The sequence below is a fragment of the Ambystoma mexicanum genome, chromosome 6p (assembly GCF_040938575.1).
Source record: "Ambystoma mexicanum isolate Mex_15411 chromosome 6p, UKY_AmexF1_1, whole genome shotgun sequence".
NCBI classification, from domain to species: domain Eukaryota; kingdom Metazoa; phylum Chordata; class Amphibia; order Caudata; family Ambystomatidae; genus Ambystoma; species Ambystoma mexicanum.
In genome coordinates this window covers 1,543,340,570-1,543,365,146 of record NC_090935.1, presented here as the reverse complement: position 1 = coordinate 1,543,365,146, position 24,577 = coordinate 1,543,340,570, and the positions used below count along the sequence as shown (strand labels likewise).

The following is a 24,577-nucleotide window of genomic DNA, read 5'->3' as shown; positions in this document are numbered from 1 at the left end:
TCATTTTGTCCACTACTACAAAATAATGCCTTACTCGTGAAATTGCCACATAGGTAAATGTTAACAGGTGCGGATCATATACTGGACGTCGCATTGTATTTGTCTCCTGCTTTACTAATGGCAACGTGTTTTTAATGTAACTGCCCATGATATTTTGTATATTAAAGAATCATTCTGTGAATTAGTTTTCTGTAATATCGGGGGTCACCATTTATGCAAATAAGGGGACCCGCACATTTTATGCTGCCCATGGCCCCGTAAATCCCAGGATCGGCCCTGGTTGCAGCTTGTGCTGTTCATGGGTGCAGGCCCTGTGCACCTGTATTTTTTGGGATTTGTGAAAACATATGCAAGTGTTCCATCCTTACCCCTTTACATTTTAGCAGACTCTCCCGGCCTTTCTGAATACAATGCACATCATGAAGTGCGCAAACGGGGGCCCGTAACTTGCACAGATAGAATGTCTTGTACAAACTACCTGTAAGCAGCCTCCTTCATGCAATTTTGATAAAAAAATGTTGTAATCAGTGTTAATTATTCATGGAAATCTGGGCGGCTCAGGTGTATGTGCTTACCACCCTTTAAAAAAGAAAAAAACCTTGAACACTGCGTGTTGTGCATGTGCATGGTAGGCAACATTTGCATTAATCCCTCTTGGTTCTGCCTGCTTTTTGCAAATGCAAAAAGTAGGCAGAGTGTCGTTCGGTACCAACCACTCACTATCAGCATTAAGAGCATAGCTGATGGCTCTGGCACCACTGTAAACTCACTGTCGCCGACACCTGACATCCCGGACTCCTGCTTACCTCTGGCGGCGGGGCTACCCTGAGAGACTTCCATGGTCTGGAACTCCTCACTTCCTCGGCGGTCTGCACTAAGGCCCCACCGGGTTAGGGGAGAGTTGGGTGAAATTCCAGCCGTGCCCGCCCTCCTCCCCCCAGTCCTTATATGTGAAGTTTACACCCGCCCCCAAGTTGAAGGAGAGAGATCCGCCTCAGGACTAGTGCTGCACCCTGCTTCCACTGGATGCATGGGTGCTCTTGAATGACAGGAACACCTTGCCCGCACGTCTTCCTGTCCGTCACGAGGGCCCCGGGAGACAAACTACATCCCATATGAAAATCTGCTAAGTCTCTTCACGATACAATACCTCCTCACTTCCCCTCTGTGGGGGAGCCCCCACACGTCACATGGATTGGACCCACTTTGCCAACTGAGTCACAGGAATTGCAGAGACCCGGCAGTGGGCCCCAATACACCGGTCCTACATCACAGTGTTTGCACTGCACAGCCAGCAGTGCCCAGTCATGACCAAAGGGTCTGGCGGAGGGAAGAAGGCAGGCGCAATGGACAAGTTTGCTAAGGCAACACTGCGCGAAGACCCAAATCAACCTTGACAATCATCATAATCAGACTCATCCACCGCAGCTCCATCACCCACGCCGGCCCCGGACCTCAAAGGCATGATAGAGGCCATGGCGAAGGGCTTCATGGCCATGCACAAAAAATTAGATGACACTAATGCCACTGTCGCCTCATTAGGCTCTCAGTTGGCACAAGAAGGAGCTCAACTAACCGTGGCAGAGGATAGAATCAGTGCTAATGAGGATAACATTTGCACACTACAGGACACAGTGGCCACCCTTTCTAGAGACATGAAACACGTCAAAGACAAATCTGATGACCTTGAATCGCGATCCTGAAGAAACAATGTTCAGATAGTAGGGGTCCCGGAGAATGCCTTGACCGGTAATATGGAGCTGGCTGTCGAGAACCTTCTGAAGGACCTGCTGGATCAACCCACCCTTTCTCTGTTATTTCAGTGGAACAAGCACACCGAGCCCTATCACCCAAGCCGAAGCCAGGAGACTGTCCCAAGCCTATTATAGCAAAAACCTTGAGCTACCGGGTCAGAAACATGCTTCTTTGCCTAACCTGGGAAAAGAAGGAACTAAGACTCGGATCCCAAATCATATGCATATTCCCAGACTTTTCTATCCCTGTCCAGCTAGAACGGTGCCAATTTACAGGAGTCAAAAAGATGCTCCGGGAACAAAATGTTCAATATGCAATACTATTCCCGGCCCACCTTAAATTGCACTTCTGTGGTAAGCTGCACTTCTTCAAGGTGCCCAGTGAAGCAGTGAAATACATTGAAGTGCAAATTCCGATGCCCGGGCCTCCGGACAGGCATCCAGAAGAAGACTGACCAACATACTGCTTACTCTGATTTACATCAATGCGTATATCTCATGTAATGTTATGTGATGCTTGTAACCTTCTATAAGTTAGCCACTTGAACACTCGCTATATATAGGACGTAAGGTCCTATTTGTCGATTGTTCTGTGCTGCAACGGCACTCCCATTTGCAATTGCTATTTCGAAGTATGCTGTTCTTAGTCCTTATGCCCTGTTGGCAAATAGGGATAGTTGGGGAAATGGAAGGTGTGGGGAGTCACACGGCTGGGTTGGGGGAGGCAGTGAGGGATGGGGGTGTAGATACCAAAAAGAGGTCGCACACTGACCCCCAAAGCTAGGCAAAACTCCTGTTGTGTAAGTTGCTACTGAAGCGCTTGAAACTGGCGACAGGGTTCAGAAGCACATGGGATCCTTACACCCTGGACACGGCAGCCACACGCTCTGACAGGGACATCCATGATGTACGGAAAGGGCAGTGGCATGACAGGTAGAGATTTTAAGCTGGAACATCCAGGGTCTCGGGAACTTCACCAAGTCCTATGAAATAATTTCCTACACACAGGCACAAAGTCAATGTACTATTTCTACAGGGCACTCATGCCAAAGAAAGCACTTGATATGATATGATATGATATCATTGCGAAACATAGCTATGTCATGGGGGGGGAAACAGATACTTCACCTCATTCTCTACTCAATCCAGAGGCGTTATGGTGCTGATCCACAAATCCCAGAAATTCATAGTGAAACATACCCATGTAGATCCAGACGGTAGATCCTTGTAATTCACAGTGTCTTGGAGGGGCTAGAACTCATACTCATAAACACTTACTTCCCTAATACAGACTCACCAGAATTCTTTACACAGCTCAACAACATTCTGGCCCCATACCTCGGCCTACCCTCATCCTGGATCGCACGCTAGATAGAACTAACAAGGCCCCTCGTCCTGGAACACGTGCAGCTCGTCAGCTGTTATCTAGCATACAGACACTTGAACTCAAGGCACCCTGGCGAACCACACACCCAACAGTGAGAGAGTATACTTTCTACTCCTCTGTGCACGATATGTCATCCAGAATGGATCTCCTCCTCACTACTGGGGAACGTGTCGGACGTAGACATAGGACCTCAAACCCTCTCTGACTACTCCTCGATTTCACTCACTCTGAAACTCAAAGCTAGCCTGCCGGGTTGCACCTGGATGTTTAAATCCATGGCGCTGCTAGATGTCGTATTCAAAGCAGACATCAAGTCAGACATCAAGTCAGATATCGATATTTTGATCAAAACCAATGCATCGGTAGACACTTCCCACAGCATCAAATGGCAGGTCTTCAAAGTATACATCAAAGGCATGGCAATATCGAGGGAGGCAGGTGCACTTAAATGTTTTAGGAGGGAGCTTGAGAATTCTAAGAGAAAACTCTGAGACCTCGAACAGGAACACTCTAGAACCTCTGACCCCGCACTGCTGGCGCAATTCCGTTCCGAACTGCAGAGATTTGAGGGCCTAGCCATAAGCGAAACCCAGTACTTCTCTCGCCCAACGGCGGCCAAGAAGTATGGCGAAGTCGATAGGCCAGGGAGGACACTGACGAGAGTGGTCCAATCCGAACACGGCAGGGACCATGTGGATTCCATCCTGGACATGCAGGGTAACATTAAATGGTCAGATACAGACGTAGTGCAGGTGTTACGCACTTTCTACCATACCCTATATACCGCACCACAACCAAGCGACGATCAAGCCATACCTTTCTCCAGAATACTGCATTGCCCTCCTAGAAAGCTCAAATCAGAGATGAGCTGGAACTCCTGATCTCCCTTAAAGAGATTGTAGCAGTCATCTCTGCTCTCCCCAAAAGCAAGGCCCCAGGCCTCACAGTGGAATTCTATCAATAATACGCTGTGGCATTGTCTCCGATCCTCGATCCGGTCTGGCCGTAATCTCTACGTCTCCATGTTCTTCGGGAATCCTGGAGGGAAGCTCTAATCACTGTTCTGTTGAAACCTGACAAGCCTAGCAATAAATGCAGATCGTACAGACCCCTATCTCTCAACAACTGCGATACTAAAATATATGCAAACATTCTGGCCAATCGCCTTCTCCCCTTAATGCCACACTTGGTCCACCCTGACCTGGCTGGCTACCACACTAAATATCAGGAGGGTAATCAATATAATGGTTAGAGTTGACCCCGGTGCGCAAGCAGTAGCGATAACAATAGACGCCCAAAAGGCGTTCGATATGGTTGCCTGGCACTACTTATTTGCAACACTGGAGGCGATGGAATTCAGCCCCAACAACAAACTCCTATACACACAACCACTGGCCAGGGTCTTGTTAATGCCTGCACGTCCACGCCATTACAGCTGGAGAGGGGAACCTGACAAGGTTATCCGTTCTCTCCTATCCGGTTTGCCCTGGCCATCGAGCCCATGACGGAACACAACAGAATACACCACGGGCACCGTGGAATCCGGTTAAGCAGCTCCCCCGAGATAGTCTCCCTCTATGCGGAATGACCTGATATTGTACATCCGAGACCCCATAACCAACCTGGCCCCAATCCTCGAAGATATCACACGCATTGGGAGACTCTCAGGCTTCACTATCAATTTCTCTAAATCCGAAATATTCCCCCTCACCGCTGCAACCGGTGACTGCCGCAGTACTTCCTCATTACGATGGTCCCCACACTGCATCAAATACTTGGGAGGAGTAGTTTCCTACTCCCACCCATCTATGCTACAGGACAATTATACCTCACTTAATTCATATACAGAATCCAAAATACATAAATGGAAAACCCTCATACACTGATACTGGATCGGCGCTATAAAGACAACTGCCCCTATGACCCGGTCGCCTCCACACTGCACGCATGGCACTTAGTATTCGCTCACACAGGCACAGAGAAACTATTCTACAGCTGGCTCCCCCTGTGCAAATTCCCTGACATAAAACCCTCATGGGACATGGCGATTCAGTCGGCATGGGAACGCTTAGGCTACATGGCCCTGGCAGACCTCTTCCCAGAGGCCCAGCTCATCACACCTGCCACCTGGAAACCAGGTAATGGGAACTCAGGGATGGAACACCTCCAATACTATAGGTTGCGGGCTGCCATATCTGCCTCTTACCCGATCGAACCCCCTGAAACCGCCTCATTGGCCTACATTGCAAACACTGGGGATGGTAGACATATTCTCTCTACACTCTACGGAATATTATAGACACTACTCCCCCCCCCCCACACCTCCTGAGCCCGCCAGGGTTGGTCCCGAGAACTATGCTCCAAAGTTACAGATAACCAATGGACTCGCGTGTGTGCACTCTCAAAAGGTCTCACTGAATTTTCGCTTCAAATGTATGCAGTTCAAGCTTCTCAATAGACTGTACTACACTCCGGCCATACTCTCAAAGATGGCTCATACACAACCTCAGGCCTGCCCAAGATGCCAACACTCTCCTGCAGACCAACTACACATGTTCTGGGCATGCCCACGGATTGAGGACTACTGGGACCGTATATTAACCATAATCTCACAGGTATTGTCCATTCCACTTGAGCGAGACCCTAATTACTAATAAAACGTATTGCGCGTTCATATATGTGGCATGCATGATCCTGAATAGAGCTATCTTAAGCTATCGTAATGAAATGGAAAGACAGGAATCCCCCAGCGCTAAAGAATGTCTGACTGCATTGACTTGTGGGCTCAAGAGTGTGAAGACCTTTATGCTTCTTCCCTTCCCTACCACTCCACACCACGAGATGCCTGGGAGGCCTTCCGCTCTTACCTCTGTGATCTGATTTGCCCAAACCTAACTGAAATGTGTTATGTCTTACAAACTGTAACTCAGTAATGCACCTGTGTTCCTTGGCCTTTCTTGTCTGCATAGTTGTCTGTACTTAATATGCTAAAGTTTATAATGCTGAATGTATCCCTACTGTCCTGTACCCTTTGCAAGTAATAAATAAAAGTTTTTTTTAAAAAAAAGAAAATGCGATTATTTGTCATTTTGTTCCAGAAATAGTATCTCTGCCAAATACATTACACAATGCTTCTCCCTCCAAGCAAAGCAAAGTGACCCACCAGTCTAAAACACTGATCCTCTTAGAGAAACATTGCTGTCAATGACCAACAACATCTGGATTTATTTATTGTGGTAAAAATACGTTGGTAAGCATATCATAACATATTTATTGCAGGCCACTAAAATAGTTAATATCAATCAATACATATGGTGTACAAGTGCAAATGTAAATCAAATTTCAAATTTCTTCATCATCCTTACAATGCCATTCTTAAGATGAAAACCTAATCTTATTCACAATTTGTTTCAAATTGTGTCCATTAAACCAATCATGCATTCTACATAACCTGCTTATAAACCAAACAATTCTGTGATAATCCAGTGATTTTCATTTTCCATTCATACCTTTCATAAGAAACCATAGTGTCATGCATTAATTCATTTTGAATTAAATCCAGGTCTACATATTCATCTAACAAACTAGGACAGCATACAATCCATATCTCAACTTTGAAACCGGAACAGTACCTACGCACCAGCCAACCCACTACGGTTTGCTTAGTATTTGAAAAGGCAAAAAAATGCCCACTGTCTGTGGGACACTCACATCCCCTGCACAACTATTACGGCTGTGTACCAGTCAAAACCTCTGTTTCTAAGTGTCCATTTTCAAGTCTATGATCCCCAACTTGGAATCTAAATTGTATTGCAACAGTTAAAGTCTATCTTTAGATATCAAACTTTCTATGGGTGTACAGAATCACTCGCACTCCGTTTTAGCATAAAAAGGAATCATTATATTTGCTTGTTTTGTTGCACATTAAAGCATTCAAACATATATGATATTGTACAGAAACTCATTAAACATGATTCAATCGTCATAAACTCCATACGGTTCTGGGACATTCCCTTCCTCAGGAGCAATCAATCTTCCTTTAACCATTAATATTCTTGCTAGCCTGGTAGAATCTGCAAAACATATGTTTATCACATTAGATGTGTATATTACCACATTTAGATGTGCATTATATATCAATATCAAACACTCATACCAGTGTTTATCTCTGATGATTAGTTCACAACGTATTTACCTGGTGAGGGTCTATCGCTGGAAATATGAAATATGAAATATTCTACTTGTGCCCCATTCAAGCCGTTGGAACACTGGAACCCTGTCAATAAAAAGTGTCTGAGAATGTATCCAGTATGTTGTAAAGACTGAAAGAGTGATAAAGTCACCGGAAAGCAAAATTAATTACTGAAGGAAATATATTAGCTAGGCCATGAATCACTACCTTGTTAGAATCTGTACAACAACCATCCAAAGAATTGCTTCGTACACTCGGGTGTTCTGGCTAAAAAATGAGCAGTCTGTGACCTATTTTCTTTATCTGGAAACCAACATGGCCCTAAAAGGCAATCCAGAATATATGTTTAGGTGGTGCAGATAAACACGTTGCCTCCTGTGAGCACGGACAAGCCGTTCTGTATTTTACAATCTGCAGCCGTCGTACGCATGGTGGCATAATGGCTGCTTACTTGAAAGGTCATCCAGACAATGACGCTCGCTGCTGTGTGTGAGCTCCCACGGTGTTAGCAGCTATACAAGTTTAAATACACTCATAAATCAAAGTATGCAGTGTTACATTGTGACAACCAATCCCCCCCCCTGGAGTTGGTTAATAAAACGAATTCTACCCTGATATATCTCACTAGTCGGTCCTTAATTCAAAGTAAATTAGTGTCTAAATGGCAATTAGGCAATTTGATGTTATCTCGCTTCTGAGTATTCTATGAAATAGAGGGCTGAACGAGGTGGAAAAGATGGAAGAAACCCTCTCCCTTTGGGGTAGGTCTAAACGAATATACCCGATATATCTTGCTGGCCGGTCCTCCACTCATAGTTAAACAGCACCTGCATGTCAATTAGATATTTTCTCGCTTCTAAGTGTAGTATGAAATGGGGGGTTATTAAAAAAAAGGGAAAAAAGCCCTTCCATTTAAACAAGTTTGAAGTCAATGATGCTCACTATATGTGATTTCAAATAATGCAATGAAAAAGCGGATAAGAACAATGTAACATATTGCAACATCCATGGAGATGATTATAGTCAAACAATATAGAGCTTAGAGAAGGGATCCCCAATGTAAATCCTAGTTCATTCCATTAGGGCTAAGACTGTCTAACTTCTCTATAGAGTAGAGCTCTCTCTGGTTCAATTTCTTGCCCATATAAGCCACTCTTGCTGGCCTGTGCACTAACTCAAGAATAATACATTTCAATTGTGATATGTTAGGTCTCAGAGTCATAAAGTGCCGTGCAACTGGTGACTCGGTGTGTCTTGTGCGGATATTACTTTTATGCTCATTTCAAGTGGGAAGTTTGATCCACATAATGGATCCCACAGGAACAACACTAAGTCCATAAATAAGTGTACTTGAATCGCACGTAGCGAAATCCCTTAGTTTGACCTTTGCACCTGAGCGGAGATGTCTGACATAGCTTCCTTTTATGACGTTATTGCAATTATTGCAATGAAGACACAAGAAAGTGCCACTTTTCTTCTTCCCTAGTGTAAGTTGAGTGTCCCTTGCTGTTTTTTCTGCCTTCACTAGTTTTTGACCATTTCCTGTCATCGCTTAAGTTAAGATGTACATGCCACTTTTATTGAAATCCAATTTAGTGACTAACACCATATTAATGTGCTTTTTAAAATTATAGTTACATTGGTACATCTATATAGGAATTATTTGCAGAAGAAAAGCAGCATTTACACCTAATTTGATGTGCAATTTACGCATAAGTTAAATTCACCCCATTTGTAAAAATAAACTAAGTGCAAATTACAGCAATATATATATATATATATATATATATATATTCAATGAAAAAACTTTGTTAAAGGGACGTTATGGTTCAAAGTAAAACCGAAAAACCCCTGAAATTCAGCAGTTATGGTAACATAAGCAACCATAACTCGCGCCACCGTGCACTGCTAACACTAACACCCAGGACATCAAAGATGACATCACAAATGTCATTGATGACATCACTGATGACATCACATGTGCATTTACTTTTCATGAGAACTCTGTGGGAGGGATTCTTTTAATGTTGACCAAAAACTGTCAAGGATCATTGGGATAAATATCATGAGCTAATTAGTGCATTAAGCAATGCATTGATATAAATAGCATTCTATTATGAAGTTTTATCCAGTATACTAAGCTACTCATGCAGAAACATAGGCAGTGTGTGCAGCATACATGATGAAGGTGCCATATTCATAATCTTGCCATGTTGAATACTGAAATGATAACTGCTTTCTTATTAGAGTTTTGCGTTCTGTGAAACATGTAATAAGTAGATAATAAAACCCACTTAATACATAATTATTACAGACAAAACACAAAGAGACAACAACACATACAAATATCAGTATATACAGGGACAGTGAAGTAAACAAAATAGCAGAAATAGTAGCAGAAAGAGTTCATAACCTAACTGATTGTCTTTATGCAGAGAAACTATTGCTCTGTTTCAAAGCTGCTACTTACCATATGTATGTGTATCACATGATGTGACTGCACCCAAAGGAAAAGAGAGTGAGTATAATGTATACAAATAAGAGCATATACAGGGAAGGTAGAGTAATAAAAATAAAACTATGAGAAAGTGCTGATAACCCTAATGATTATCTTCATGCACAGAAAGGATTGCTCTCTTTCAAGCCTGTGTCTTCTGCTATGTATATGTTTCATATGATGTGACTTGACCCTAAGTCTACAAATATAGTACCTTTTCAATTTTTACTTCCTGACTGTTACTGAAGAAAACTATGTGGCTTCGATATGTCAGTAAAGGATAAAAAGGGAGAGCCAGCCATGTGATGTCATCAATGACATTTGTGATGTCATCTTTGATGTCCTGGGTGTTAGTGTTAGCAGTGCACGGTGGCGCGAGTTATGGTTGCTTATGTTACCATAACTGACGAATTTCAGGGGGTTTTCGGTTTTACTTTGAACCATAACGTCCCTTTAACAAAGTTTTTTCACTGAATTTCATAGGTTTTTAGTAGCACAACTTAACCATAATATCCCTGACTTCATATACATGTAACATAGAACATACTAACCCCTCGTAGTGATTTTCATGTCCGTGGACTACCACCATGTCCGCGGACATATCGAAAATCTGAGCGTGGTGAATGTACATTTAAATAGTGTGCCCCATTTCCTCTTTGAAGTTGGCTCTGAAAAGAGACGTTTTTTTTTTTTTACAGATGCTTGACAAACACCTTTTATTTTGTATTTCTTTTCTTGTTTTTTTTTCTTACTTTACTCCTAAAATCTTCACATAACCTTCTCCAAAGCAACCCTTACATTCCAAAATAGAAAGGCATTTCCCGTAAAAGATAAAGAAATGCCATCTTCTTTAAAATTAACAGCTTTACTGGCATCAATATTCTCATTATTACAGAAGAACATACCAGCTCTAAGCATGAAGGCACACATGCCTCGGTTGATGACACACCTAGCAATGTTTTGCTGAGGACAAAAAACAGAACTATTGTCCCATATTGCCCTAGGTAGTAATCCAGAAAAAATTACTTTTGCATTTGGAAGGATCTTCATTACGGCTTGAACCAAGCATTCCAAATCAGCCAACAAAGTAGGGGCACTGACGTTGCCCAAATGGAAAGCACCATAGTGCAAAACTACCACATGCAGACTGTTCATCATGGCCATATCCTCACAAACTTGTACAATTCCCTGTACGTTGCAATCAGGCACAGTGCTCCACACCACCTCCACTCCTTTCACATCAAAGTTCTTTGCAACATGCCTGCATTCAGCGTACTGTTGTAAACCATGCACAAACATATCTCCGAGCACCAACACCCTGACTTTTTCCACTTCTGCCATCTTCACTACACACAGTCTCTTTCAACACAAATCCACAACTTCGACATCTGATTGGCTGATCCGTACAGTCTTCTTTCCATGTTGGATTTCCTGGAAAAACCCGAATGTATCACGCCCTGTCCACGAACAGCCGCGGTGTCCGCGGACGGCGTCCACTTTACTCTCTGTGCTATTCCCTAATTGCATACAGCTAAGCAATCACACAATACGAATAACGTCCTCAGAACACCCCCATTTTGTGAATTTTCGAACATTTCAGGACAATTATCATTTCATTATTCAACATATTAACATTACAAATATTATACTTTCATCTTGTACTCTGCACACAATGCTATGTTTCTCCATTAGTAGCTCAGTATACTAGATAGAATCCCATAATACAATGCTATTTATATCAATGCATCGTTCAAAGCACTAATAACGGTATGATATTTATTGCAATATCCTTGACACTTTTTTCGCAACATTATAATAAAAATCCCTAGTACACAAATTCCATGAAAAGTACATACACATGTGATGTCATCAGTGATTTCATCAATGACATTTGCGATGTCATCTTTGATGTCCTGGGTGTTAGTCTTAGCAGTGCACGGTGGTGGCGCGAGTTATTTTTCATAGCTTACCATAACTTGCGATTTTCAGAGGTCTTTCGGCTGTACTTAGAACCATAACGTCCCTTAAACAAATTTAATATCACGCAAACAATATACAAACATGGCGTGCAAAAACCAACTTCTCACAGATGGCTTTACACAGAATGTTGCAAAGTAAGAATTTATGCTCATTCACAGTGAAGGTCAGCTGCTTCCATTTTTTTCTCGGGCCCCGGAGAGGCTCACGAAGCGGACTATAAGGTTGTATTGTGTTTTGACCTTGACAGACAGAGATTGTGATGAAAGACTTCTCTTGAAGGAGTGTTGCTAAAACGTAAGAGAAGATAAGGATGAAATTTCTGAAACAAACCACTTTTATATATTATATCACTATGCGAAAGATGGTTCGCACACGCGGAGTCGTATTTTGGGACTGCACTACTCGTAGACAATGGAAATTGCAATTGTACTGTAAGTAACCCTTTAGATTATTTTATACCAAATATAATTACAATAGCGTAGCATTAAAGACCGCTCAAGTTGAACTTGTTAGTTGAAAGTGGCATAATGTTTTCTACCGCGCACTATCACCGCCGAATTGATCCCCTGTCGTTTAGAGGGCTCTGAAAAAGGCATACGACACAGGGTGGGTTAATAGAAATAATTTAACCGGTCTATAGGCGGTTAAGCGCTCTATTCGCTGTGCCACTTCACTGTAGCCTGTCAAGTGGCACAGCGAGTACAACGCTCGCTTTGACATCCGTGCAGAGCTTGCTAACGCAAGTTCGAATCCCGGCAAGGCCAAACTCAGCCTTTCGTTCTTCCGTGGTCGATAAATGAGCACCACACACCGTGGTTAATAATAAGCACCACTTAGATACCTCACGGTTCTTAGCGCTATATGAATGGGAAAATATGATTATTTTATTATTAACATACTCCGTTGCACTTTCTTCGATAGAAAATAGTTTCACGCCCTAATAAATAAAATGATGATTTTTAATGAAGATTGGCTGGTGAGACTAATTTATGTTTTTTAAAACAGGTATGTGGCCCCATTTTGCCTATGTCACGATTTACAGACTCCAGAGGATGGGGTCTGCAACTGCCAGGTGCAGGTCCAAATATGCAACTTTATGACCCTCACCATTTTATGGGACAATCGCCAAGGACCAATATGCCCTTACGCAGTACTAGCGGCTACAAACAACATACCAACCAATAGGGTGGTCTAATGGCTCGTTGTTGGAGCAACCTTCCAATTATCAGAGCAACCATTTACTGCTTTTATCATAAACCAACAGCCTATTTACCACAAAGGAACAACGCGTGGCTCAAAATAAACTTTTGCTGATCGACAGCAGAGACAATAGCAAATCGCTGAATATTCACTAAACATTTCATGTGAAATAAATGTACTTTACCAAATGTACAATCCTGCTGTTTACTTTTAAACCACAGTTTCATATTCCGAATTGTGGCGCACTGAGTTGTAAGCTGATCTAACACCCTCTGTACCGCAAAGGAACATCGTGTGCCTCAACATGAACTTTTGCGGATCGACAACAAAGACAAATGCAAATTGCTGAATATTCTTTAAACATTTGATGTCAAATAAATGTACTTTACAAAATTTACAATCTTGCTGTTTGCTTTTAAATCACTGTTTCATATTCCGAACTGTGGCGAGCTGTGTTGTGACATAATATGTGTTGTCTTCCGGGTTCTGTGTAAAGTCACTTAGGACTGGAGACGACTGGGCGCGTTTGATGACGCACCCTGTAACGTCACGGAGAGAGGCGGGGAATATGAATGCTTTGATAATATCAGGCTTAGGGGCGGGAGATATGATTTAGTGTCGCAAAAACAAGTCAGCCAGGTCAAAAGCGCCAGTCATAGGATTATCACATAATGTCAGCGCACACCAGCCGGATTTATCGTTTCTTTAGTGGACAAAAAGTCAGTTGACGCCAATAGGAAATTGTACTATTAGCGGACAAAAGGAGTGGTCTTAAAACACTTTCACCCTGACAACGAACAATACAAACAACGTTATCAGAACACCCCCATTTTGTGTAATTGCAACCATTTCGGGCACCGCGAGTGTACTTAGAACACATTCAACTAGACAGATTACAATACGGACAGCGTCCTGAGGACACCCCCAGTTTGTGTATTTAGGAACAATTAAGTACACTGCGAGTGTTCATAGCTAATTTTTACCTTCCTTGCGAACAAAAATGACACATACTCTGTCCTCTAAACACCCCACCATTTAGTTTATTTACAAAATGTCAGAACAGCTGTGTTCTCCGCGGACAAATCGAACGCAACAAAAACGTCTAGCACATAAAAAAACAAAACATTGAACCTTTCTCATACTCCCCCACCCTCCCCAAACACTCTTACACACCAACACACGGCACTAAATACAATGTTTTATCCACGTTTCACTGCGCTGTAAGCGGTCGACGGCGAATACAAGATGGCGGGCGCCACAAAAAATCTGACACGCTCTACGCCCCTTGCCGTCCAATCAGCGAACACGTCGCATGTCCGCGGACATGATGCAAGGCCATGGGCCATTCGGGGTGCTGTACGCGGAGCGAACAGGGAAGTACGTCTGCGAAGCGAACACAGATATCACTAATTTTTTTGCCTTACATTTTGGTCATTTTATAAAAAACTACTGGACGGATTTACACCAAATTTGCAAAAGCACGCTTTCGGGACCAAGCCCGCTCCTGCTGCAAATTTGGTTTAAATCCGTCCAGCGGTTTGGCCTGTGTCCGTGCGCAAAGTTTTTTTCCATTCAGTCTATGGAAAAAAAAAAGTTTTGGGACCCCCCCCTATAACTTTACCCCCCCTGGACGAATCCTCACCAAACTTTGCAAAAAAACTCAGAGTGACCCATATACTTTCTTTGCAAAGTTTGGTGAGGATCCGTCCAGGGAGAGCAAAGTTATAAGCCGCCCAAAAAGTGCTCTTCCTATGGAAACAGCAACTTAACCATAACTACATGGCCACTACTTTCCATAGGGAAAATGTGTGGATGTGCCGGTTTGTGGCTTCACGTACATATGTTCCCTATACAATTCCAAACCATTTCACCAATCTGCACCAAAACTTGCACAGTCACCTGTTAGGACCCTCCAGACTTTACGGTCTACATGATATCAGGAAACCATACCCCTTCCACCAGATTTCAGCAAAGCTGCAAATTTGGGTGTGGGTTTGTGGCTGTGTGTATGTTCCCTATACAATTCCAAACCATTTCACCAATCTGCACCAAATGTTGCATAGACACCCGTTAGGACCCTCCAGACATTACTGGCTACATGGCATCTGGACCCCTCACTCCTTTCCCCCGATTTCAGCAAAGTGAAAATCTGGGTGTTGGTTTGTGGCTTTGCATATGTTCCCTATACAATTCCACATGGTTTCACAAATCTGCACCAAAATTTGAACATTCACTTGTTAGGTCCCTCTGACAATACTGGCAACATAAGATTTGGACATTGCGCCCCTTTCCCCACATTTCAGCAAAAGTCTCTGGGTTTTATGGATTTGTGGCTTGGCGATGCGTTGTTCCTTATACAATTCCACATGTTTCAACAATCTGCACTATATTTTGATTTTGCATTATTATTGCCTACATGACGTTTGGACACCCCACCCCGTTCCCTGTATTTCAGCACAATTAAAAAGAAATGTGTGGGTTTGGGGATTGGCAAAACGTTGTCCCTTATACAATTCCACACAGTTTCACCAATCTGCATCACATTTTGCATAGTTACCTGTTAGGACCGTCAGGACATTACTAGCTATATGACATTTGGACACCCCACCCCTTTCCCTGGATTTCAGCAAACGTCAAAATTAGTTTGTGGGGTTGTGGCCTGCCAACTAAGCCGTAAACCATGTTCCCTGTGAAGGGAAACAAAAAATGTATGAGGGGCAAATGGACCGTAGAGGTGATGGTGAAGGCAGGTAGCATTCCAGAAGTTTCCAAATGCTTGCCACATAAGGTCAAATTACTTTTCCAGAGGATATTTGCGAAATGGTGCTCGCCGACGAAGCCATACACCATTTTCACCATGAAGGGAAACAAAAAAATGTTGTTTCTAAACAAGCCTTACAATGAAAATGTAATTTTGTAATATTGAACTTTAGGGCTGTAGTTGTTGGTACCATCACCATCATGTCACCCATCATGCTGCTCAGGAATCTCCATGTTGTTCTCACGTAATAATAACACCGGCAACACCGGGTATATCAGCTGGTTTCTTAATAAAACAGAACAAAAAACCCCAACATGCAGTCTTTTTTAGGATGATTAGGTAAAGGCAAATTTTAGGTTCATAATACTGTGGACCACATTCTTCATTCCTTAAGAAGGAAGGTCTGTGTAAAGGATTTGCCGGTGACACTACCATCTTTTTCTAATTTCCCTCCTTCACACCAGCCTTTTAGAATAGAAAACCAACTGTCTCACTGTAGTTTGTCACTGGATGATTCTCTGCTCCCTCATGTTGAACTCTTCACAAAACGGATGTAATTTTTCTCATTGCTCTCAGATCTTTTTCCATCGTGACTGTCTTTTTCTCTCGTACAAGGCTTGCAACTTTGGGGTCCTCTTTGTTTGCATATTCTGACTGCAACAATGATCACAACCATCACCTGTGCTACTCGTATTAACCTTCTCAACATTCAGAAGATGTTTCCCTTTCTCACTCTCCACTCTAGAAACTATCTAATATCCACCCACAGGCTCAGCAAACTACTACTTCTTCCTCCTCTCACTTCCGCTCTTTCTCTCTTCTTGTCCTGCTTCATTGGAACGCGTTGCCAATCACAATTAAAGGTAGACTGATTGTGGTCTCTTCAAACTCAGCTTAAACTTAATTGATCTGTCAGAGAGGAGTGTCAACTGCTCTCACCGATCCTCTCTCTATCGGACTCCACCATTCTCTTCAATGCTGCCTAATAATGTAATTTTGTATATTTGTACAGTCATCTTTAATTTGAATCATTTGCCCTTCTAATATTACCTTTGTAAAACACCCGTTTCTCATATTTTTTGTTTTGTCAATGACATATGACCCACGTTGCTCACACCCTCATGCACATTCTCATCACTTGTTCTCTTCTTTGTGCTATTGTACAGGAATCCTTCTGAGGAATGCTTCTGCAATCTGTAAATGTGTTATTGCAAGTCATTTCTGATTGAAGTTGACATTCCTGTTCTTCAAATAATACAAATGCAAATCCCTTATATACAGAGCTCAGTTGGTTCTCAGCTTAGTTTTTACTTTATAAATCCCATACAAAGATAAAAGAGTGAGTTAATTTGGGGGTTCGTTACACCTTTGACTCTCACCATGATTTGCTACACACACCTTTCCTTCAATGGCAAGTTTATTTTAGATGTCCAACTTAACCAGGAGGTACACGGTACAGCCTTCTTTGCCACATTTCTAAATGACAGCCAAACTAATCTTCCCTTTTGTTCGAACAGGAGCAAGCTGTGAGTGGTCATGTTGATTGTGAAAGGCAGTTTAGGGGATTTGAACGTGTTTTTGATCACCTACAAGAACATGAACTCCTATCTAGATGCTATATCTTGTATCTCTGGATTATTTCTTCATGTTCTTTCTCCTGTGACAGGGAAGTAGTTGTATCTAGTTTTGGCCCTCCTGAAGCAGCATTTAAACCTGATGCTATCAATACTCTCTGCATACCTGTTCCTCTGCATGGTTTCCTCTGCAGTTTACTAAGGTTTAGAATCCTTCTATGCAGATGTAGAGATTCCCATAACACCTTATTAACATTAGTTTTGTTCACATTTTATTATTACACAAACCACTTTATAATCATGATTTCAAACACAGATGGATAACAGATCCATTTACCTACATCTGTGGTGATAAACCCTATGCATGGCATTTCATTTACGAACTTTGGGACTGTTAATCTCTCAAGGGTATGGTATGGTAATGTTTATTTGTAAAGAGCCTATACACAAAGCAAGTGTTTCATAGCGCTCAAGGAGGGAGGGAACAAGGGGAAAAACAACAGTCGTTCAGAGTCCTTGAAATTCTGAGACAATGGTAGTCTGCACAGGCATAATAAGTGCATATAACACATTTAACAGAGAGGTAATAGCAAATATGCCTGTCGACAATTCTGCAGTTTTTCCAAGTGCCTTAATGCGCCGCCATGCAGGGAGGGAAGATGGGAAAAACAAGAACAGACGATCTTCAGGCATAGTATGTTCAGATCACGCAAGTGCACAGATGGTTAAAGGGGGGGTTAGGAGGCAGTCCAAGTGTGCTCAGTCGGTAGTGGTTGGGGTAAGTGCAGAGAGATGCCACTCTCTTGGGTCATTGACCAAGTGCAGTGATGATAAGGCGGAGTGCAAGGCCTCCAGGCAAGTGCGAGAGGACTGGCGGCAGTACCTGGGACCTGTGAGACTCTGAGGTACACCAGGCGGCCAGAGAGGAGCGAGAGAGAAGGAGGAGGAGAAGAGGAATGTCTTAATGAGTTTCCGGAACTTAAGGAGATCAGGCTCAAGACGGAGGGTGTCAGGGAGGCTATTCAAGAGGGAGGCCCCTGCTGAAGATAAAGATCTCCCTCCAAATATTTGCTTGGAGAACCGGCTCACTCCCAGAAGGTTGGAGGTAGAGGAGCGGAGGGCTCAAGAAGGTCAGTATTTAGGTAGTCATTGTTTCAGATAGGTAGGTCCAAGGCCCCAAAAAGCCTTGTGGACAATGCAGAGGGTCTTGAACTTGATGCTTGCACCCACGGGGAGCCAGTGGAGGGATTTCAGTGCCGGAGAGATGCAGTCCCTGGGCTTGAAGCCAAGGATAAGTCTTGCGGTTCTGTTTTGGATGAGTTGCAGAGGGCGCAGGGCGAAGGCAGGGAGGTTAAGAAAGAGGCTGTTGCAGTAATCCAGCATTGAGCGAACCAGGGCTCTGGAGACAGTGAGCCACTGGGAGGAGGTGTGAAAAGGAAGAATACCTCTGAGGAGGTGCAACTGGTAGTTGGTCTTCTTAGAGATGTCCGAAATGTGAGTGGAGAAGGAGAGAGTGGAGTCAAAGATGACCCCAAGATTTTTTGCCTTGCAGGTGGGTACGGGCACAGGGCAAAGGAAGGCCGGTCAGAGTGAAGTGGGGAAGTGGGAGCAGGAGTCCCAATGCGCACAATCTCAGTCTTACTGGCATTGAGGCAGTGGTCGTTTGCAGCACAACATGACTGAATTGTGGACAGTCATATATGAGTGAGGAAGAGGAGGTGGCTGAGGGTAGCCTGAAGAAGAGTTGCTTGTCATCCGCGTAGTGCTGGAAGTTATAGATGAAAGTGGCAATCACACGTGCCAAGAACCAGGTGGATAGGTTGGAGCCCTGGGAACGGCACAGGTTGATAGAGTAATAGAGGAGAGAAAGGACCCAAATTCCTTCTGGGATGGGCGGTCGGAGAGGAAGGAGGTTAACCACACCAGAGCCTGACCTCTGATTCCCACGGTGTCACAGAGACATGCGGTCAGGATATTGTGGTTTACTGTGTCAAAGGCAGCGGAGAGGTCAAGAAGAATGAGGACAGAGGGAGTGTTAGTGTCAGGATTTAAGAGCAGGTCTTCACAGGTGTTAAGGAGAGCAGTTTCCGTGCCCTGGATGCTCTAAAGCCAGACTGATGGTCGTGGAGGCAACCAGCAGATTCAGTGTGGAGGGTGAGATGAGAGATATCCAGCTTCTCCCGGGGTTTGCCCAGGAAAGGGGTGATAGAGATGGGATGGTAGTTTGCTGGAATGGAGGGGTCAGAAGAGGGTTTCTTAAGGAGAGGGTGCACAAGGGAGTGCTTAAGAGAAGTTGGAAAAACTCCAGTGGCAAAAGAGAGATTGCAGAGATCAGCCAAGGCTGGAGCAAGAGAGTCAATGTTGTCCTTAATGGTTTTGGAGGGGCAAGGGTCCACCTGTTTGGATGAAGCCTTCATAGACCGGACTTGTATGCTGACCGTATCATGTGTGATGGGAGTGATAGAAGATAGGAGAAGTGGTGGAGGTGCCAAGGGAGGATCCAGAGGTGTAGGTGTGTGATGTGGTGAGGAAGTGGGAGAAGAAAGGATGTCTTGGGTTTTTGCGGTGAAGTGTGCAACCAGGGTAGAGCAAAGGTCCTGGGTGGGTGTGACAGAGGAGGAGGAGGTTTCTGCAGGATTGGCCAGTTCCTTATAGACTTTGAAAAGTTTGTCTGTGTTGTTTGATGCTTCAGAGATGCAGGCATGAATAAAGACTCTTTTCTTGGTGTGGATGCAGAGTCGGTATTGCCTTTCAAGGAGGCAGCAGACCAGTTTGTCAGAGGGTACGCCTGATGAATTGCATTTCCGCTCAGCTGTCCTACACTTTTGTTTAAGGGAAGCCAGATCAGAGTCGTACCAAGAGTTGCACTTTTTGGAAGGCTTCAGTCGAACCCTCATGACAGGGGTAAGAGTGTCAAGGGTGTTAGTGATAGAGAGATTGAACGTAGCAAGGGCTGTGTCAGGGTGAGAGTCAGCCGCAGGAGTAGGAGGCGGAGAGTAGGTGGAGGCAAAGGCAGCCGCTGTCACTCATTTCATGGTTTTGGTGACTATGAAGCCAAGTTGCCCCACCAGGTGTGCCGATGCAAGAGGAGAGGCGAGCTTCAAGTGTGAAGAGAGAAGGGAGTGGTCCGTCCAAGATAGAGAGGCAGTGAGAGGAGTAGAGAGAGGTATGTCAGTGGAGATGAAAACATCCAAAGTGTGGCCTGCAATGTCCGTAGAGCCAGAGTGTAAGATCGGCAGGGAGAGAGAGAGACGCATAGGTTGCAGAAGGGTCTTGAGGAGTCAGGAGAGTCCAGATGGATGTTGAGGTCACCCAGCAGGATGAGTTGAGAGGAGGAGGAAAGTAGAGAGGAGGCCAGGTCAGCCCATTCCGAGAGGAAGAGTGTGGACTGTCCTGGTGGTTGATAGAAGGTGGCCATAAGGAGGAAGGATTTAGGAGAGAGGGAATGCCTGCAGACAAGACACTTGAAGGAGGAATAAGCCCAAGTGGGATGATGGACACAGGTATCCATTCTTGGAAGACCAACGCCACTTCCCCCCCCCCCCCTGCCCCTTGGGCCTGGCCACAGAGAGGATCTTGTATCCTTAGGAGTATGTCAAAGCTCGTGACAGAGCTGTCCTTGAACCATGTCTTTGTGATGACTGGCAAGCACATCAAGATCCATGCGTTCAAGGAGCTTGCAAATGTCAGACGAGTGTTTGACAGCAGCGCAAGAGTTAAGTGTGGCAATATGGAGCAGCTTGCCTTCTTTAAAGGTATTCCATGGGTGTGGGGATGCAGGGGACGGCAGTCCCCCCCGAGGGTGGCAAGAGAGCCAGAGGGATTGAGTAAGAAATTGTTGCTTACTATAGTCATTCTGGTACAACTTGTTCTTAGGCTTGTAAGCATTCCCAATGTCCACCCTCCATTTTCAGCTCGGTGTGACAGTGTGTTAATATATGTGTGTTATTACATCCCAAACCAATGTCAAAACTCGAGTCTGTCTTATTACAAGCTGAGTATATGCCATAAGAAGTAAAGATGTTCAAGTTTAATGTTGTCACGTTCTATAGCTGTAGGCCGCCTTACTTTGGGAAGGCATCTTTGGCTTCAGTAGAACAGTAACATTTGCTTCTTTCTGTCCTAATGTTTCATCCACATTTCAGACTGTCTGGAAAAAATGTGAATTGAAAAGATTATATGAATATTGAAACTTATTTCTTTTTCTTTTTAGGAACGCCCCGTTAAGCCAGATGCGCCTTGGCTTTCAGACACTTTGTGGCACATTTGCTGTGATTTGGAAGATAGTCTCCTGTGTTTCAAAGACATTAAGAAGGACATATTATCGAAACCAATTTTTGTTAAACTAGGTACATGTACAAAGTTAATGTTTTGTGATAAAAGCTAATCCACTATGCTACCAATAACTCAGAGTAGCCAGTCGACAAAAGAGCTTAAATGCAGGAAAAGATACCTCCAGCAGTAAATTACCACTCAACTGAAATTTCCACTTCACCTGGCAATACTGTCAACGGTATTGCAATTACACATTACCAGCCTGTGTAACTAGCACTGGTGCTAGCTATAACAATACAGCCAGTAGCGCACATAATTTTCTGCATTTCCGGCAGCTATGTAAGCATTGCCTATTGCAAATCCCAACACAGTGTGTGTGATATTTACACATGACACATTCTTTATATAACAGCATCTAGTAATGAATAAATCCTTTTTAAAAGCAACTAAAAACTGGTCATATTTTGTGTGGTACATACATCCGTAGCCTGGATGCATTTTGTTCCATACAGGGAATTACTAACTGTAAAATAATTCTTCCGGTTATATCTTTAGCACTTTTGGTACTCACTCTGGTGGTATTAACCACCAGCTATTACTTAGCAGTGTGGATTAGGGGTGGATGGTAATTTCCCCTTCACTAATGAGAATTTAATTACAGCTGGAGGTAGATGACAGTTACTGCTGGCGGTATTCATTCCTCCAGTTTTGCATTGTGTACCTTGGCTACCAAAATTTAGTTAATAGGTACAAAAGGTCAAGTGGTCAATCTTGATATTTGTGGCAATCTATTGAAAACCGTTGATGTACTAAATTGTAAGACTAAAGGTTATTTTATCCATGAATGACCTCGATGGTGCCTGCAAATAATACACAAGAGATAAGTTGTAACAAGACACTAGAGATGTATTTAATATATCTCAAAAAGGACGCTTGAAAAAGGCAATGACAACTAATTGTCTCTCAAGACATTGGTAACATAGAAAATAATGTTGTCACACGTTTCTCTTCAGTAAGACTTTGGGCCTCATTATGACTTTGGAGGTAACCATGGCGCTATTAGCGCCATGGCTGCCTCCAAAATCGGGTCCGGGTTCCCTGAATGGGGAATTACCGGCCCATTCCGAGCTCTGAGGGCCCGGAAATTCCTTCTACTGGGAACCCAGGCCCGGACCTTCCCCATTCCCATTTGAGCCCCCATTTTACCAGGCGTCCTTACCGTGTCCCGCAAGGGGACCTCATAATCTTGCGGAATGGGTTTAACGGGTCCACCTCCATTAGCGGAGCCCTTTAACCCATTCTGCAAATGTCGTAATGAGGCCCTTTGTAATTGATTGCACAATTAGTACGTCATGTAAACATTCCTGTTGGTCAGTATTATTTAAATCACTTGTCCTTCCGAGTACTCCTTTTTGAAATAGCATGACATTTACAGGAAGGTAAAATAAGAGGGATAAGTAGCATCACTGTTAGTTAATAAGTGCAGTAGAGGGAGATGCTGATAGGGCCAAGAAGCATAGACATATATATGCAGTGGATGGACGACTGGTGAATTGGTGGGTGAATTGGTTCCTCCCATCTAGAATTTTGCAACTCCTAACTGTGCCACTAACTTGATGGCAGTCAAAGTTAGGTTGTGGTTTTAAGGATATATCTGGTGTGTTCCAAACATGGGGTCCAGGCACACCCAGGAACCTATCTCTGTGTTTTATCTGCTTTCATGTATACTAGTGTCTACTAACAATTTCTCAGTGTATGAACAGATCTGAGGGGCCTTGAAGGGGACATAGGGGGGTTATTCTTGGCCAAGTAAGACATTGAGCATGTCACAAAGTACTGAGAATTGTATTGTGTTTCTTGGGAACCAATGGAGTGATTTTAAGCATGCTTTTGTGTAATCTTGTTTTTCCATGAGGGTGTGCAGTTTATTAACTGGGATTCATGCTCCTCGAAAAATGTTTGGGAGTCTTTTTTTGTATTTTTATATTGTATTGGAATGTATAAAGCGCTTTCGGCAAAGCGCTGTACAACATTACAAAAATGGTACAACAAATTTGAGGCAAGCAAAATAGGGTATATAAACAGGAGGTAGTTAAGCGTAAGAAAGTGACATAAGTAAATAGGTTTTAAGGTGAGAACCAAAGATGTTACGAAAAGGAGAGGAATGAACGTCAGGTGGCAGGGAATTCCAGAATTTACATGGGGAGGAGGGAGAATGAACAGAAACAAGTGGGGGAATAGGAGGGTTTGTAGATAGCAAGAAATTAGAGAGGTTTGGTGCACAGAGGCCGGGAGGGGGGTGAAAGGAGTTGTCAAAGAGGACGGGTAAGGAGGAGCAAGGCCATCATAATACTTACAGACAATACAAAGAAAATAAAACAGGAGTTGAGAATCAAAGGGAAGAAGAGAGAAGAGATGGAGCAAGAGAGGCAGCTGACAAAGAAGACAAATGGCAGGATTAAAGACAAAGCAGAGAGGAGTGGGACAAGAGGAAGGAAGACCAAATAAAATGGCAGAACGATAATCGAGAAGAGAAGTTTAACTGCATAAAAAGACAGAAAAGGATGGATCCAACGATTGTTGACGAGATGGTTCCGGCAGATTATTGCAGTGGCGGCGATATGATGGGAGAATGTTTAGAGCTGAATCAAATGCGACTCCAATAATGCACGCTATGGGTGAGAAAAAAGTGGGAGAAGGGCAGGTGATGGAGAGGTTGACCGGAAAAAGAGAACATCGGTTTTGGAAGGGCTAAGGTTAAGGAAACGGCAGGACATCTGAGTTTGGACAGAGGAGAGGCATACAGAGAGAGAAGAGCCGAGGGAGTCGGAGAAGGATGAAAAGGACAAGAACAATTGGGAGTCATCTGCATAGAAATGACATGAAAGGTTAACGAATTCAATAAGTTAAGTGAGAAGAACACTATAGATGGAGAACAGTAAGGGGCCATAAACTGA

At 43.5% G+C, this 24,577-nt stretch overlaps 1 protein-coding gene across 1 annotated transcript in view; it reads left to right on the top strand.

Moving 5' to 3' along the window:
- Positions 1 to 24,577, top strand: part of DNAH6 (dynein axonemal heavy chain 6) — a 3,423,448-nt gene that overhangs the window by 3,045,930 nt on the left and 352,941 nt on the right. The window contains exon 62 of the mRNA XM_069626424.1: positions 21,559 to 21,694. Within this exon, the coding sequence (XP_069482525.1) occupies positions 21,559 to 21,694 (136 nt within the window). The remainder of the gene's footprint in view (positions 1 to 21,558; positions 21,695 to 24,577) is intronic.